The following is a 17,831-nucleotide window of genomic DNA, read 5'->3' on the forward strand; positions in this document are numbered from 1 at the left end:
CTTTTCTTGACTAGCAAAGACAAGTTATGGGCCCTGGCCCTGACATCCGAAAAATGGTCAGTCATGAGAGAAAGTGGGGTAGATTCTCTCTGACCCATGGTTAAAATAAATGGTAAGGAAGAAAGAGAGAGAAAGTCACTGAGAACGACCACCAAAAATCCTACCGGGAGTGGTGGCGGCCAAGAGGTTGGGCTTATGGTATGCTTTTGGAACTGTTTATGTGCCTACGTCGTTGCACGGAAGTTTTCTTGCTGGGGGCAGGCACCCTAGGGGTTTCTAGCCCGTTCCGTGACCCCCTTATCCTCTCACGGGAGTCTTCAAGTGGCAGGCGCCCTAATGGCCTTTAAGTGCCTGACCCGTGCCCACAAGAAGAATTTTAGGCCACGTCCTCAGTTAGGGATGTTAAAGGAGAGTTTCACCCGGTCGGGCTCTAGTTACTGAGGCTCACTTATTGTAGGGCCTTCAGAGTCCGCCAGAGTGTAGCCCTGGCCAGGATTCATCAATTGCCCCACAACCGTTCGCCTGTTCACTGAAACTCCCGAAAAGAAAAGGAGTGGAGGGGAGATCGGAGAAGAAGAGAAGGAGAATAAGTCAGAAGAGAAAAGAACGATGCCCCAGAAGAGAACGAGAATAGAGACAATGCCGGCACACACAAAAACACGGAGAGCCGAAGACAAACACACGGACAAACAAACGTCGGCCGACGACACAGCGCTGGATTTTCGGGCCCCCTGAATTTCACCTTACCGAATGGCGTCCGCTGTTCACCAGACTCGGGGTCGGGAGAGGAACTTTCTTCCCCGCGGAGTCGGCTGCCTCCCAGCGCGTCCGCTGGCCTTGGCCTTACGCCGGCTGGTCCCCCCCTTTCTAGAAAGCCTTCCCTGCAGAGTCGGCTGCCTCCCAGCGCGTCCGCTGGCCTTGGCCTTACGCCGGCTAATCCCCCTTTACAGAAAGCCTTCCTTCTGTGCCAGATACGCACCCTCCTGCTCCCCAACAGGGCCCTGAATTTACTGTGGTCTTTCCTGAGCACCGGTGTTATTATTTATCCTTCCCCCTTTGTCCTGGAAGCGTTCTCTTCTCCCGGTCAAGGGATCCCGGACGAGCCCCCAAATGTTATGCCCGATGTCCGAATCCCCGAGCGGGAAGAGAGAAGGCTTCCAAGGCAATGCAACTCGCAAAAAAAGGGAAGTTTATTACTGACTCGAGCCAGGGCCTTCTGCCTCCGCCATCACAGTGGTGCAGGGTCAGAAAAGCCCTGAGCCCAAGCTGTTACAGAAATTTATAAGACATGCATAATCAATTAGTAGCTGGCTTAAGCGGATTGGTTACATGTTTACAAAGCAATTCTATTGGTACAGACTTTCGCGGGCTTTTTCAAACCTGGGCTTTCGCGGGCTTTCTCAAACCTGGGCTTTCGCGGGCTTTTCAGCTTTCCCCTTTGTCTCTTACTGGGCGCATATTGATTGGCTGGCTTCAGGTTACTTGATGGGGGTGGGGAATCTTACCATTTCGGGGAAAGCTAAAACTTAGGTCCAGGCTGCCTGTCATGGAATTAACCCTGGCAGCCTCACATCTATTCCCCACACAGCTATTTCATAATCTCACCTACTTTCTGAGGACCCACAGTCTACCTACTCAGAGATAACATTTGCTATATTTTCAGCAAATAGTTAAAACACATAGTGAGGATGGCCTGAAAGCAGAGAATCCAGGTTCAGAACTCAGATGGGTCACTTAGAAACTGTGCCCCTTGGACAAGTGCCCAGACTCCTCTGAACCTCTTTTTTCCTGAAAGGATAATGATGGTGCCTACTTCACGGGGTTGTAAGGATTAAGTGCAGTAAAGCATATAGACCCCAATAATTCTTAGCGAATGATATAATCTCACTTTCTCCTGTGCAGAGAGAACAGAAGCCGTCAAACGGTAGCCCCTTCCACTTCCTGCGTCCCCTCCACATGTCCATCTGTCCTTGTCCGCCTTCACCTTTGCCCCTCACCTCCTGTCGAGAAGTCTCTCTCCAAGCCTAAGGCTAATCACTCCATGAGTCCCTGGATCACCTTCCCTTCTGCCTTCTTCATGAGCTTAGTCTGTTTTCAGTTCTCTCCTCTGAACTACGCACTTTCCTTTTCTGTTAATTTACCTCAGCCTATAAGACCAAATCCAGCAAACCTTTCCTTAGCACCTACTTCGTGCCAGCTGCGTGTATGGTGTTGTGCATAAAGATGAGTTGAATGTGCCATGATCTCCGCCCTCAGGAAATCTGGGTCTGCTGGCGCATGTGTTCAAGGTCTAGTTAAGAGCCCCAGCCCAGCAGGACCCCTTCTTTCCCATTAGTGTGTTCCCCTTCTCCCCTTGTGTCTGAGTCCGTCAGGGCTCCCCAGAGAAACAGCTCCCTGGGACATCTGATAAGTCATGAACTGTCCCCACAGGCCTGTGACACTCCCACCTCCTGTAACCACCCCTCTCTGTCCTGTGATGGCATTTCGGTCAATCTGCAATTCAAAAGCTGTTACCACTCCCAAAGGTTTAGCCCTCAGCCCTCTCCTCTAACTTTATACAAGTGGTATTTTAGCCTTTGGGGAGGCAAGTCATGACCTTTTTTAAGTCTGGTGAGAACAGTGTATCTTCTCCCAAGCTGATCAGAACCACCCCATATTTTACATATAATTTCAGGGCATTCACAGGCCCTCTGAAGCTTCCCTCCACTCTCTCACCACTTCACTGACTTGGAAAATCCTGTTCAGCCTTGAGATCCAGCTGAGGGTATGCCATACTCTCTGGGGTCCCTCCTTAACCACTCCCTCCCCGGTGGAGCGTAGGTGCCCACCCCGGAAGCCTGTTGCAGCACCAGCCACAGTGATGTGACAGTCTGCACCCCTGCCTGCTCTCCCGCTAGGCTGAGAAATGAGCTCCCGAGCTTCTCGCGTTTCATCAGTATGCATAGCAAATGTGCCTCGCACTTAGGAGGCATCCAGTAAATATTTAATGAAGAGCAAAAGTATGGATCTGTTTTCAAAGCAACCCTGTTCAATGCATATTGAAATTCTTACTTTACAGATATAGGAACTGAGGCTCAGAGTGAGGTGTCCAAAGTAAGAAAAGGACACAGCTGAGTTGTAAATCCGGTCTGCTGGCCTCCTCATCCATTCTCATCCCACCACACCAGTCTGTCCAGAACTCCTGTAGCCCATTAACAGCCTGTCCCCTGCTCTGCCCAGCTCTCTCTGCTAGAGTCAAGGATACTACTGTTGAGATTTATAAAAGAGAACTGGCCCAAAGAGACAGCAGAGGTGTCCATAGCAAAAACTGGATCCTACTTACTCTTATTCCCTGACCTTCATCCATACCATTTGAGTTTGGGGTGTTGTTGTCTAGTCACAAAGTTGTGTCCAGCTCTTTGTGACCCCAGGGACTGTAGCCCACCAGGCTCCACCATCCATGGGATTTTTCAGGCAAGAATAGTGGAGTGGGTTGCCATTTCCTCCTCCAGGGGATCTTCCTGACCCAGGGATCAAGCATGCATCTTCTTCATCTCCTGCATTGGCAGGAGGATTCTTTACCACTAAGCCACCTGGGAAGCCCCAGGTTTGGGGTGGGGTCCTCATAAATCCAAGTGTTGGGATAAGAAAGCATTCCTCATGGTTCCTCAGCCTGTCACAGATGAAAACCCAGAACCAAGGGGGGAGGCCTCAAAAGCATCAAGTTGGATTTCAACCCAAAGAAACTAGGTACCGAGCAGGTAGTAAATAGAACCAAGGACTCAGGAGCAGAGCAAAAGCCAGGCATCTATCCGTTCATGACTCACTCATTTGTTAGTTCACTCTGCAATTATTTATCAAGGTCTTCCTGTATGTCCCTGGTGGCTCAGTGGTAAAGAATCCACCTGCCAATGCAGGAGACACAGGTTCGATCCCTGAGTCTGGAAGATCCCCTGGAGAAGGAAATGGCAACCCATTCCAATATTCTTGCCTGGGAAATCCCATGGACTTCTTGCAATATTCTTACCTGGGAAATCCCATGTAGTTGGAGCCTGGCCAACTACAGTCCATGGGTTCACAAAAAAGCTGGACACAACTCAGCAACTAAACAACAACAACTTCCTATATGTCAGGCACCGGTCCAGACACAGAAGATATAGCAAGGAAGGGAACAGAGTCCCTGCCCCAGGAAGCTTCCATTCAGGTGGAGAAAGATTAGCAATGAGTAAAAAAGTGTGCTCATGTATGACAAAACCCACTGCAATGTTGTGAAGTAATTAACCTCCAACTAATAAAAAAAATAATAAATAAATAAAAATTAAAAAAATAAAAAAATGTGCTCAGAGTGGGCGAATTGCTGTATAGAAAAGCAAGCAGGGCAAGGTTCAGCGGTGCTGGGTGGTCGTTTATCTGGTTGTAATGGAAGGCTCACTGCTATGGTGACATTTGAGGGGAGACCTGAGGGCAGAGGCCGAGGAATATTTCAGCCAAGAGGAAGCTAGTCCGAAGGCTCTGGGACAGGACCTTGTTTAGTACATTCAAGAAAAGTCAAAGAGACCAGTGCCACTGGTGGAGTGAACTCCACTCCTGAGAGGAGGAGGTGAGTCTGAGCCCTGCAAACACTGAAGCATTCTCCCCCTTCCCTGCCCAGGGCTGAACATATTACACAATGAAACAGAGTCATGTGTGGACACCAAAATACCGCCTTTATTCCTGATGAAGGCTCAGTTGGAGCCGTAGCTTAATATGAGAGCCGAATGGAATTTGCTGAATAAACCCCAGGTGGGGTGGATTCACACACAGTCAGAGCAGCACCGCCCTGGGTTGGGCATGACTCCATTGTAGAGGGAGGGGAAGTCAGTCCTGCCTCTGCTGGAGGGTTGGCGGGGGAGCCTCGCTGCCTGCAGGCTGCCCGTCTCAAGAGGAGGAAGGCAGGGCTGAGCCTTCGCCCTTCCCAAACAGCACAGAGAGGCCGCTTCTGGTTACCCCAGGCAGGATAGAGAAGAGAGCATAGAGAAAGGCCAGGAAGTCCATGAGTTGAACTCCCCTCACGTGGGAGGAGTAGGGGAGGGACTGTGCCCACCTAAGAACTCTGATGCCTGCGGGTCTGCTGGGGGGACCATTCCCTCCGCACAGACATGGTTTGTACTGACTCTGGCTCCATCAAGACTGGCCCAGGAACTTAGGCTAGTCTGACTCCTCGGAAGGGTAGTCACCAGGGTATCTGGCAAAGAATGGAGTTCAATAGCTGAAGGGATCTGGGAGAGGAACTGAGGCAGGACCAGCTGCCTGGGCGAAGGAGAAGGATGATAGACCCTAATGCCCTATGGTCCTCGAACGACTTCTCGCAAGTGGTCCACGCTGTGGACACGCCTTCAAGGAAAAGGGGCTGTCCCCATGCTGACTTCATGAAAACAGAGTTTTGTTGCAAAAGAGAGTAAGTCAGACCTAGGGCTGTGCTTCGCTGCTGGGCATGAGAGAGGCCAGGTGAGGAGAGGACAGACTTGGGGATGGGGGGCAGCAGGTGGGCTGACCTCTCGTCTCTTCTGATTGTAGCAATTACCTGCGGACACCCAGGCAACCCAATCAACGGCCTCACCCAGGGCAGCCAGTTCAACCTTAACGACGTGGTCAAGTTTGTCTGCAACCCGGGCTATGTGGCTGAGGGGGCCGCTCGATCCCAGTGCCTGGCCAGTGGGCAGTGGAGTGACGTGCTGCCCACCTGCCGAAGTGAGTCACCCTCCTCCCCCCCCACCCCCACATCCCGACCCCCAGTACCGCTGCCGTGTGTGGTCTGTGACCCACGAGCGGAAGTCAGGGGATTCTGTCGTGGTGCCACATTGACTCAAACGGGGAAGGCTTGGGGCAGAGAAAGGTCACAGATGGAGCATTTCTGTCCCCCCGCATAGAGCCATGTCAAAGATCTTCACTGGTTATAGAAAGAAAGCGAAGGAAGTTTCATCCTTCAAAACAGAAATGGAAGACAGTCTTTTGTTTACATTTCATAGAACCGATAATTCACCATTATCATATAGAGCCCCATTCTTAATGAAAGAATAAAAAAAGGAAGGGTTGAAATGAGACATAAAAAGCAGAATCTAGGGGTTAAGATGAAGAGGAGGAGAAGAGAAAAAACTAAAGACTCAAAAGGCAGACCCGACATTGAGGATATTCCAGTCCCACCCAGACTATTTGGGAAATAGCCCCTGAAGCTTTTACAGGCTGTTCACAGCAGTGAAGGGCTTCCCAGGTGGCTCAGTGGGGAAGAATCTGCTTGCCAAAGCAGGAGATGCAGGAAATGCTGGTTCGATCTTTGGGTCTGGAAGATCCCCTGGAGGAGGAAATGGCAACCCACTCCAGTAGTCTTGTCTGGAGAATCCCAGGGACAGAGGAGTCCGGTGGGCTGCAGCCCAGATTGGACACAATTTAGCAGCTAGGCACACATGCACACACCCAGCAATGAAGGGCCTCGGGGCCGTCTGCCTCTGCCCATGAGTGGCCTGGCAAGCTCGCTAAGGTCTGAATGGAGGGTCAGACTGGCTGAACAGGAGCAGTCCCTGCCCTGGTGTGGAGGTTGACCAAGTCTTCACAGCTGTAAGGGGTGAGGGCTTAGATCCCCTCGGATGATGGTTTCTCCTCTGCTGTTGAGGGTACATGGCGATTGGCTGTGCAATCTGTCACAATTTATTTGTAATTGATATTAAAGGACCAAAGTTTTCAAATGATGCTTTAGAATCAACCAAGATACATTCACAACTAACCTTAAAATAACGTTCTGCTCAACACTTCATTGTGCCATTGTGAAGGAGAGAAGAATCCAGGGAACGCAGGGGAAATTGCCATGACCTTGTGTTGTGCCCTGCTTCCATCACCTCTCCAGGGAGGAAGGAGTTGAGACTGATGGTTTGGGGTATGGTTATCCCATGATCCCCTCTCCTCAAGAACTGTGCTGTCTCTCCCAGACATGTTCTGTCCTGTAACTTCAGCTCCCCAAACCCCAGCCCCTTCCCAGAGTGCGGTGCTCAAGAGCTGGGCTTGGAAAACAGAAGACTGGGGTAAAATCTTAGAAATCGGGGCCTCTGGTCCTGCTCCCCACCCCCAGCCCAACTCATTCTCCTGACGGAATGTCAGAACATTCCATGCCAAAATGCCAAAAACACGAATCTGATCAAGTCACTCCTTGTTTAAAATACCTCCCAAGACTTCTCACTGCCCTTCGGATAATAATAGTCTCCTTGGCTGGTTTACGGGCCCATGGGACCTGGCCCAGCCTCCGATCCAGCCTCATTCTTCTCCACTTGCTTGGCCCCCAGCCTTACCTCTGCGTTGGGTCCCAGCTGCACTGAGCCTCTTTTGTTCCCTCACAGGTGCCCTGCACCTGTAACCCTCTCAGGGCACCAGACACAGCTTCCTCAAATGCATCCTTCTCTGTCCTCTCCCATCATTTCTTTGTCTGGGTGACTTCTGCCCAGCCATCAAGAGCCAGCCTAAAGGCTGCTCCTGGGGAGGCTTTCCTGCCCTGCCCCCTGCACCGGGCTCCAGGCTCTGCTTTGTGCTTCCAGAACATTCTCTGCTGCCCCATCAGGGCACTTACCAAACAGTATCATTACTGGTTTGTCCCTTTCTCTCTAGACCAGCAGTTCTTAACTGAATATGATTTTCCCGCTCCCCTGTCCCAACACGGGACAGATGTCAAAAGACGTCTTTGGTTGTCACGACTAGAGAGTTTCTATTGGCGTCTAGTGGGCAGAGGCCAGAGATACTGTTAAACATCCCCCAGTGCACGGGACTGCCCGCACCATAAATAATTATCAACCCAAAATATCCGCAGTGCCAAGGTAGAGAAACCCTACTCCAGACCGTAAATTCTGTCATACCCTTCCTGCCCAGCACGATGCTTGACACTCAGTATATCACAGTAAATAACTTGAATGAATGAATGCAGCTTAGCTGTTTTGTGTCTCCAACCTCTCTTAGCCTCAGAGAGGGTCATCAGAAGTTAAAAATAGCTCACACTTTAAAAGCTCATCAAAGATTTCAAGTACTCACCCTGCCTGCCTCATACGACTCATATGAAGTTCAAGTTAAATAATGGATATGAAAGTGTTTTGAAAGTCAAAGTTCACATCATGGGTTACGAATAGTATTGTCATGACTCGCAAACCTCACTCTGATTTTGATAAGCTGCTTTGGCACCATTTCGGCATTTAAAAGTCAAATGGATCCCCGAGGATTAATCTCCCCCTGAAATACTCATAAAAGTGATTAAAATACTTTCTAGAGAAGCCCATCCGCCTTCCACAGCTTTGCTGTGGGAGACACACTGTGGGGTGGGTTCACAGACAGGGGCGCATGCCTGCCCTCAAGGGAGTCCTATCAATAGAGGTTTGTGCCAGGACCACAAGGAGGGAGAGGTTAACCCATCTGGGAGGAGGTGGGGAGGCTTCTGCAGGGGGTGATGTCTAGCTGGACCCAGAAGGATGAAGCCCTTATCCAGGTGGCCACAGTGAGGGGAGTACAGCAGCCTCAGGACCAGCTCAGCTTCCCAGGCGGGATCTGCTTTGTGTAGCCTCTCTTGGTCTGGAAATTTTGCTCTACTGGGAATACATTCCTGTTTGGACTTCTGAATTCCCATTTAAAAGCATAAAAAAAAAAAAAAAAATCCTCCCATCCAGGTCTCTGCACCTAATCAACCTGTTCCGTTGCAGTTATCAACTGTACGGATCCTGGGCACCTAGAAAACAGCATCCGTCAGATCCACGCCGGCGGCCCACACAGGTTCAGCTTCGGCACGACTGTGTCTTACCAGTGCACCCACGGATTCTACCTGCTGGGCACCCCAGTGCTCAGCTGCCAGGGAGATGGCACATGGGATCGCCCCCGGCCCCAGTGTCTCTGTAAGTGGACATCATTTACTCACAGGGATCACCCGAGCACAGTGACAGGATGGTCCCTGTCAAAGGACAGCCCCCCTGTGTGTGTGTGTGTGTGTATGTGTGTGTGTGGTCACGGTGATGGTCACTCGGGCTGCTCTCTGGATGTCAGCGCCCATCTTGGGCTCCTGTTGGGTTAGCTCTGTGTGTGTGTGTGTGTGTGTGTGTGTGTGTGGTCACGGTGATGGTCACTCGGGCTGCTCTCTGGATGTCAGTGCCCATCTTGGGCTCCTGTTGGGTTAGTTGTGTGTGTGTGTGTGTGTGTGCGCGCTCGCGTGCTCACTCATGTCCAACTCTTTGCTCCCCTGGTGGCTCAGACAGTGAAGAATCTGCCTGCAATGCAGGAGACCTGGGTTTGATCCCTGAGTCAGGAAGATCCCCTGGAGAAGGGAATGGCAACCCACTCCAGTATTCTTGCCTGGAGAGTCCCACGGACAGAGGAGCCTGGTGGGCTACAGCCCACGGGGTCACAAAGAGCTGGGCACGACTGAGCCACTAACACCCTGGGTTAGAGGCCCCACCAAGCCTCAGTCTCTCTCCTGGCTACAGGCTCATTCCCTTTCCTCTCTAATGCTGTCAGCGACCCCTTCAGTCTCCAAGATTCCCTTCCTTCAGGGGTCCTGGCTGCCTAGTGGAAACCTGTCTCCTATTTTACTCCCTCCTTGATTTTCTAGAAAGACATCACATGAGCCCCCTTTTTTAAAGGACTGAAGCGGAAATGCAACAGACCCTGGAGGCAGACAGACCTGGATTTGAATTCTGGCTCTGCCCCTAAACAAGCTGTGTGATTTGAGAGCCTCCATGTCTTTGTCTATATCAATGCTAATGCCTATTCCATAGGATTATTAGAGGATTAAATGAGAACACCCATTAAAAGTGCCTAGTTAGTAGCTGCTCAATCAACAATAACTGCTTTAAAGGATATTAGGGGAAAATACAGGGACAATGTGCGGGGGAAAAAAGGATGAGGGTGGCACTGAGAATCCTGACATCGGGTTGCTAGCCTCACACATCCTGAAGATAAAAACAGTTCCTTAGGCTCCTGCTCCCCCATCTTGTCACTAACCATGAGCCCTGTGGGTTGCTCTCTCTCCTCTGTCTTCCTAATAGCAGAGGTGAAGATGCAGTCCAGAGGGACTGATGGCTGTTGAGTTAGGCCTTTCTGCAGTCCACCTATCTGTGGTGGCCCCTCAGTCAGAATGACTCCATCTCCTTATGCCCCTGTGCCTCTAGGTATGATAGAGGCACACCTACTCACCTGCCCGTACTTCCCTTGTCTGAGGACTCCACCCTGGCCATCCAGCCCCATTTATGACTGACAAATCATCTGGGGTTGGAAATGGACCACCACCTGTGTACAGCGGTGGCAGCTGAGATCCTTGTATTTGGAGAATACAAATAAAAATAGCCTTTGGAGAAAAGCTTTCACTCTTTCACCATTAAGTATGATGTTAGCTGTGAGATTTTTGCAGATCTCCTTGATCAGATTGAGGAAATTCCCTTCTACTCCTAGTTTGTTGGACATTTTTCCCATGAAAGGGTGTTGGAGTTTTTTAAATGGCTTTTCTGCATCTATTGAGATGATCATGTGGCACTTTTTTCCCCCTCATTCTATTAGTATGGTATATTACATTGATTGATTTTCATGTGTTGAACAACTCTTGTGTTCTTAGAACAAATCACATTTGGTCATGGTAAATTTCATTTTAATGTGCTACTGGATTTGGTTTGCTAGTATTTTTGTTGAGGATTTTTGCAACTGCATTCATAAGGAATGTTGGTCTGTAGTTTTCTTTCCTTGTGATATCTTTGGCTTTGGTATCAGAGCAATGCTGACCTCATGGAATGAGTTGGCAATTGTCCCTTTTCTTCTATTTTTAGGAATAGTTTCAGAAAGACTGGTATTATTTCTTCTTTAAAATTTTCATAGAATTCATCAGTAAAATCATCTGGCCCTGGACTTTTCTTTGTTAAAAATTTTTTATTATTGATTGATTCTATTTATTTGATATAATTCTTTTCAGATATTCCATTTCTTCTTGAGTTGGTTTTGGTAGTTTTTGTGTTTCTAGAAATTTTTCCATTTCATTTGGTTTATCTAATTTATTGGTATATAACCATTTATGTTCATCATATTCTCCTATAATGCTTTTTGCTTCTGTAAATTCAGTTGGTAGTAACATCCCCACTTTCATTTCTGATTTTAGAATTTGATTCCTTTCCCGTCCCTGTATCTCTCTCTCTCTCTCTCCTCCTCTCTCTCTGTCACTCTCTTTCTCTCTCTCTCTCTTATACACACACACACATCAGACTAGACACATTTGTCAATTTTCTTGATCTTTTCAAAGGACCAACGTTTGATTTTATTTATTTTCTCTATTGTCTCTCTATTTTGTTTATCCTTGCTTTAGCCTTTTTAATTTCTTTTCTTCTATTTGCTTTGGGTATAGTTTTCTCTCCTTTTCTAGTTTATTAGAGGGGAGGTTTAGGTTGTTGATTTGAGATTTTTATTCTTTTTAATGTAGGCATTTACAGTTATAAATTTCCCTCCAAGCACTGTTTCACTGTAACTCAGAAGTTTTGGTACGCTATTTTTTCACTTTTGTTCACCTCAAAGTATTTTCTAATCACTCCCCTGATTTATTCTTTGACTTACTGGTTATTTAGGAGAGTGTTGTTTAATTTCCACATATCTGTGAATTTTCTACATTTCCTTCTTTGTTGATTTCTTGTTTCATTGCATTTTGCTTACAGAACTCACTTGGTATGATTTCAGTCTTTTAAAGTTTATGGAGATTTATTTTATGGATTAACATACGGTCTATCCTAGATAGATGAGCCTTCCCTCATAGCTCAGCTGGTAAAGAACCCGCCTGCAATGCAGGAGACCAGGGTTCAATCCCTGGGTTGGGGAGATCTCCTGGAGAAGGGAAAGGCTACCCACTCCAGTATTCTGGCCTGGAGAATTCCATGGACTGTATAGTCCATGGGATCACAAAGAGTCTTACATGACTGAGTGACTTTCACTTTATTCTGGATAACGTTTCATGTGCACTTGAGAAGAGTGTTTATTCCTCTCTTGTTGGGCAGAGTATCCTACAGATGACTGTTAGGTCTAGTTGGTTTATAGTATTGTTTATTATATTTCCTTGTTGATCTATGCATGTTCTGGTTGTTCTAACCATGATTTAAAGCGGGATGTTGGGAACTCCTGCTGTTATTGCTGATTTTCTGTTTCCCCCTTTAGTTCTGTTAGTTTCTGCTTCATATATTTTGGGGCTATGTTATTAGATGCATATATGTTTATAATTGTGTATCTTCTTGACAGAATGTCTTTTTGTACTATAGAATGTTCTTCTTGTGTCTAGTCACAGTTTTTGTCTTAAAGACTATTATGTTAGATATTAGGATAACCACTCCACCTATGTTTTAGTTATTATATCCATGATATATCATTTTGCCACCTTTTTATTCTCAAGTCTGTTTGTGTCATCAGCTCTGAAGTGTGTCATTTGTAGACAGAATATACTTGAATCCTGTTTTTTATCCACTTTGCTAATATCTGCCTTTCATGTGTTTAATCCACATTTAATGTGATGATTGATAAGGTAGCTTTTATATATTCCATTTTGCTATTTGTTTTCTATGTATCTTATGTCTTTTTTGTTGGTCCTCTATTCTTCTCTTGCTGGCTTCTTTTGCATTAAATAAATCTTTTTTGGTGTACCATTTTAAATTTTTGTTGTTTCTTTCACTGTATGTTTTTTAAATTATTTTCTTAATGGTTACTCTGGAAATTACCATTAACATCTTAACCTATAGCAGCATAGTTTGGATTAATACCAACTGAATTTCAATTGCATACAAAAACATTGTCCTTATATAGCTCCATTACCTCTATATCCTTTGTGTTGTTATTGTTATACAAATTACATCATTATACATTGTATGCTTATCAACAAAGGTTTCTAATTATTGCTTTATGCAGTTTCTCAAGCAGGAAGAAAATAGAGGACAGACAAAAAATATGCTTATGCTATATTGTGTATTTACTTATGTGGTTACCTTTTCCAGTGTTCTTTATTTCTTCGGATGGCTTCAAGTTCTTTCATTTCAAGCCTAAAAGACTTCCTTTAGAATTTCTTTATCACTTAGAATTTCTTTCTAGGTTTGCTACTGACACAGTCTCTCAGTTTGTATTTATCTGGAAATATTTTAAATTACCTTTTACGTTTGAATGATAGTTCTGCTGGATATAGAATTCATGGTTGAAAGTCTTTTCTTTCATTACTGTAAATATGTCAGATTATTGGTATATATGGTGGGGGGCACTGAAACTCCAGTACTTTAGCCACCTGATGCGAAGAACTGACTCATTTGAAAAGACCCTGATGCTGGGAAAGATTGAAGGTGGGAGGAGAAGGAGAAAACAGAGGATGAGATGATTGGATGGCATCACCCACTCAATGGACATAAGTCTGGGTAAACTCTGAGAGTTGGTGATGGACAGGGAGGCCTGGCGTGCTGCAGTCCATGGGGTCACAAAGAGTCAGACATGACTGAGCAACTGAACTGATCTGAACTGATGGGTTAAATCTACCATCTTATTTTATGTTTTCTGTTTGTTCTACCTGTTAGTTTATTTTTATGTCTTTATTTTATTTTTAAAACCCACAATGTGTTGTGGTTGTTGTTGTCCTCTGCAGTTATTTTTCACTAGATTTACTCACATATTTGTCATTTTCTCTGCTCTTCATCCCTTCTCATATCTTCACCTTGCATATGAGATTATTTTCCTGCAGTTTGAAGACCATCTTTTAGAATCTTATTTAGTGAAGATCTGCTGTTAGCAAACATTCTCAGTTTTTGTGATACATTTACTTGTCTCTCATTTTTTAAAATATTTTTGATAGGTTTAGAAATTCAAGTTGGCAGTTATTTTTTTTTAAGCCCACTAAAGGAATCTAATATCTTCTGACCTGTTTTGTTGCTGTTGAAAAACCAGCTGTCAGTCATTCACTCCTTTGTAAAATCTTTCTCTTTCTTTGGTGTTTTGAATTTTTCCTAGTTATTAAATGATAAGTTTTTTGGATCAAAGTCTAGGCTCACACATTTTCTTTTGGCACTTTTGCTGACTTTCATTTTTAGTGATAAGTCTTCTGAATCCTAAATTATTTTAGGTAGTCCATTTTTTTCTCCCTCACTGACTTCAAGCTTCTCTTTCTTTTGCTGGCATTCTGAATTTTCCTGCATTGTGTTTAAATATTTTGTTTACCCTTCTTAAGATGCATTAGACTTCCTGGATTTTTCTGCTGTCTGGGAAATTCTTGGCTACTATTTCTGTAGACACTATCTCCCGCCTCATTCTCCTCCTTTACTATTTCTGAACCCAAGCATTAGATCTTCTTGTGCTTTTCTATTTGTCCCTGAAATTCTCATTCATATTTTCCATTTCTGATAGATTACTCAAGGTCTGTTCTTACCATTGTGATTATCTTTTTAGCTAGATCTAAGCTGAGGTTTAACTGAGTTCCTGTTTCCAATTATTTATTTTGCATTTGGGAAATAAATGCATCATTTGTTTTTTCACATTTGCTTACTTATCTCGATAGTGTATTGTTCCTATATTAACTTGTTCTTTTTTCATATTTAATATATTAAATGTACTTATATATTCTATATCTGATACTTCCAATATCATTATCTTTTCAAGTCTAATTCTGCCATTGTCATTTCTGCTGATTCTCACTCTTGGTGACTTGTTTCTTATTGTTTTATTATGTTTACATTGTGATCTTTTGACTAATCTTAATCTGTGGGAATCAGGAACCAGGTTCTGTCTGACAGAAGCCAAAGTCTGAAAACAAGCTAGGCATTATCTCTTAAAAGAAAAATGGCTAATGCCCAGCAGTTAAGGGTATATATATTTTTTATTACAGAAAGTCAGTGGTCACTTCTTCTTTTTCTTGTTGGGATTTACAAGGTGCTAAACTGGCACTGGTTCCATCACCTCATGGGAAATAGATGGGGAAACAGTGGAAACAGTGGCAGACTTTATTTTGGGGGGCTCCAAAATCACTGCAGATGGTGATTGCAGCCATGAAATTAAAAGACACTTACTCCTTGGAATGGAAGCTATGGCCAACCTAGATAGCATATTAAAAAGCAGAGACATTACATTGCCAACAAAGGTCTTTCTAGTCAAGGCTATGGTTTTTCCAGTGGTCATGTGAGGATGTGAGTTGGACTGTGAAGAAAAATGAGTGCTGAAAAATTTATGCTTTTGAACTGTGGTATTGGAGAAGACTCTTGAGAGTCCCTTGGACTGCAAGGAGATCCAACCAGTCCATCCTAAAGGAGATCAGTCCTGGGTGTTCATTTGAAGGACTGATGCTGAAGCTGAAACTCCAGTACTTTGGCCACCTCATGCAAAGAGTTGACTCATTGGAAAAGACCCTGATGCTGGGAGGGATTGGAGGTGGGAGGAGAAGGGGACGACAGAGGATGAGATGGTTGGATGGCATCACCAACTCGATGGACATGAGTTTGAGTAAACTCTGGGAGTTGGTGATGGACAGGGAGGCCTGGCGTGCTAGGATTCATGGGGTCTCAAAGAGTCGGACACAACTGAGCGACTGAACTGAACTTAAACTGGCTAATGGTAAAGAACCTACCTGTCAATGCAAGAGATGCAAGAGACATGGGTTTAATCCCTGGGTTGGGAAGATCCCCTGGAGGAGGGCATGGCAACCCACTCCAGTATTCTTGCCTGGAGAATCCCATGTACAGAGGAGCCTGGCGGGCTCCAGTCCATGGTGTCACAAAGAGTCAGAATGACTGAAGCAACTTAGCATGCAAAGTCTACTTAGACTAATTAGTAAGCCCACCACATTATATTGTTATTAAGGACATGGAAACCAAGGGACAGACTGTTCTTTTTGGAGCAAGTGCAGGTTTTTCCAAGGCAGGCCACATTCAAAGACAACCATGTTTATTACTTAGTCTAAATATGAACTTCAGCCAAATTCCCAGTAAAGAGATGTGCTAGCATCAGAACCTAGTTAGGCTATTCACTTGTTGATGAGAAGAAATCTAGACGTTTTCCCTGTGATTTGGTGCTGTTCAGTCGCTCAGTCATGTCTGACTCTTTGTGACCCCGTGGACTACAGCATGCCAGGCTTCCCTGTCCTTCACCATCTCCTGGAGCTTGCTGATTTTGTAAGACTATTTCAAAAACACGAGCCCTGAGGAACTTCCACTGACAGTAAGGCTCTAGATCCTGGGTAACTCCCAGTAAAACCATTTTCACTGATGTTGCGTGGTCATCATAACATTTTTTAGTGGACTAATTGCATTTCTACTCCTAGAAGATCCAATTACCTGTGAATAGGGTTGTGGCAAACTATGGAGGACTATACATATCTCCTAGTCAACCTGATCCTTCCAGGTGACAACAAACTGCTTTAATTGGTGTGGACATGCAGGTACCAAGGGAAATGCATGATCCGGGTCTATGTTATATGCTGTTTCCCTGATAAAATGCTTTAGAAAAAGTGGAAACTCTGGAGGTGGCTGACCATTCATACAACTTTCATTCTTACAGTTTAAGAACCAGTGTGGGGTATCCTTTTCATTTTGCCATGGGACTCAGCATAGTCCACACCCAAGCATGAATTGCTGATTTGTACTATTGCTTTTTGCTTAATTACAATGTTGTATTTTCTCAATCCCTGGTTATTCTGTGTAATGCAGGAAAATCTGCTATTATTAGCAGTGATAAACATTAATGTCTATCTTGCCTATTTTTATATACACATTTATACACATATGCTTAATACATAGTAAGCGGCGAAAGAGACACTGCAGAAACTGGAATGATCCAAAGAGACCCCATTTGGACATGGCATGAATATTGAAAACACTAATCCTTTTATATTGACAAACTGAGAAATGCAGCAATATCTATTCACCTTGTCTTTGTTCATCACCTCTTAGGTTTTTATGCAAACATACATTGAATGAAAGTCATTTCTCTTTATTGTTATCATGTGTCCTTTTCTTTTTTTTTTTTTCTTATCCACAGCAGCCAAATTGTACTGGCATTAATTTTTCTTTTCGCCAAGCATTATTATTGTTCACTTCTTCCTCCTTTAAATGAACAAATCATGGGAAAGGAATAAAACAATAGAGTATACTCTAGTTGCTAATTTTACAGACACTCAACTAGCCTAGATCAAGCCAGTAACAAAAGAAAAAGTAATTTTAGGCACTGTATATGGTTTTTCAAGGATTATTTGATATTACGATAATTTGACACTATCTTCAAATTCCCCAAAGAAACATTTTAAAACCAAACAAGAACATCATAAAAAGCAATCAGTTGCTATTACAGAAATCATTATAGTCAACATAAAGGTGTGCATATGTACACCAGTAGACGTGAACAGAAATGTTCTTATCAGCATTATTCATAAGAGTACAAAACTAGAAATAACCCAGACATCCATCAATAGGAAATAGGTGGTAAAATGTGATATCTATCTCCATAGTGGTGTGACAGTCAACCTGGAAGATGATCCCAATGACCCCCGCCTCCTGGTATTCATACCTTTGTGTAGCGTATTCTTAACTTGTACCAGGATTAGTCTGTGTGAGGTGGTGTGATTTACAAAGCTAGGTTATAAAATATATGCCATCTCCACCTGGCTTTCTTGGATCAGCCACTCTGGGGGAAGCCAGTCAAACCTTCAGATGAATGCAGCCACAGTCATCACCCTGGCTGCAGCTTCATGGGAGACTCTGAGTCAGACCACCTGCTAAGCCACTCCCAAATTCCTGACCCATATCCTCAAAATAAATGTTTATTGTTATCTAAGCTTTGGGGCAATTTGTTACACAGCAGTATATAACTAACACAAA

At 44.8% G+C, this 17,831-nt stretch overlaps 1 protein-coding gene across 1 annotated transcript in view; it reads left to right on the forward strand.

Moving 5' to 3' along the window:
• Nucleotides 1-17,831, forward strand: part of CSMD2 (CUB and Sushi multiple domains 2) — a 677,437-nt gene that overhangs the window by 627,855 nt on the left and 31,751 nt on the right. Inside the window, exons 54-55 of the mRNA XM_065930495.1 lie at nucleotides 5,536-5,709; nucleotides 8,688-8,876. Of these exons, the coding sequence (XP_065786567.1) occupies nucleotides 5,536-5,709; nucleotides 8,688-8,876 (363 nt within the window). The remainder of the gene's footprint in view (nucleotides 1-5,535; nucleotides 5,710-8,687; nucleotides 8,877-17,831) is intronic.

This window comes from Muntiacus reevesi, chromosome 1 (genome assembly GCF_963930625.1).
Source record: "Muntiacus reevesi chromosome 1, mMunRee1.1, whole genome shotgun sequence".
NCBI lineage: Eukaryota > Metazoa > Chordata > Mammalia > Artiodactyla > Cervidae > Muntiacus > Muntiacus reevesi.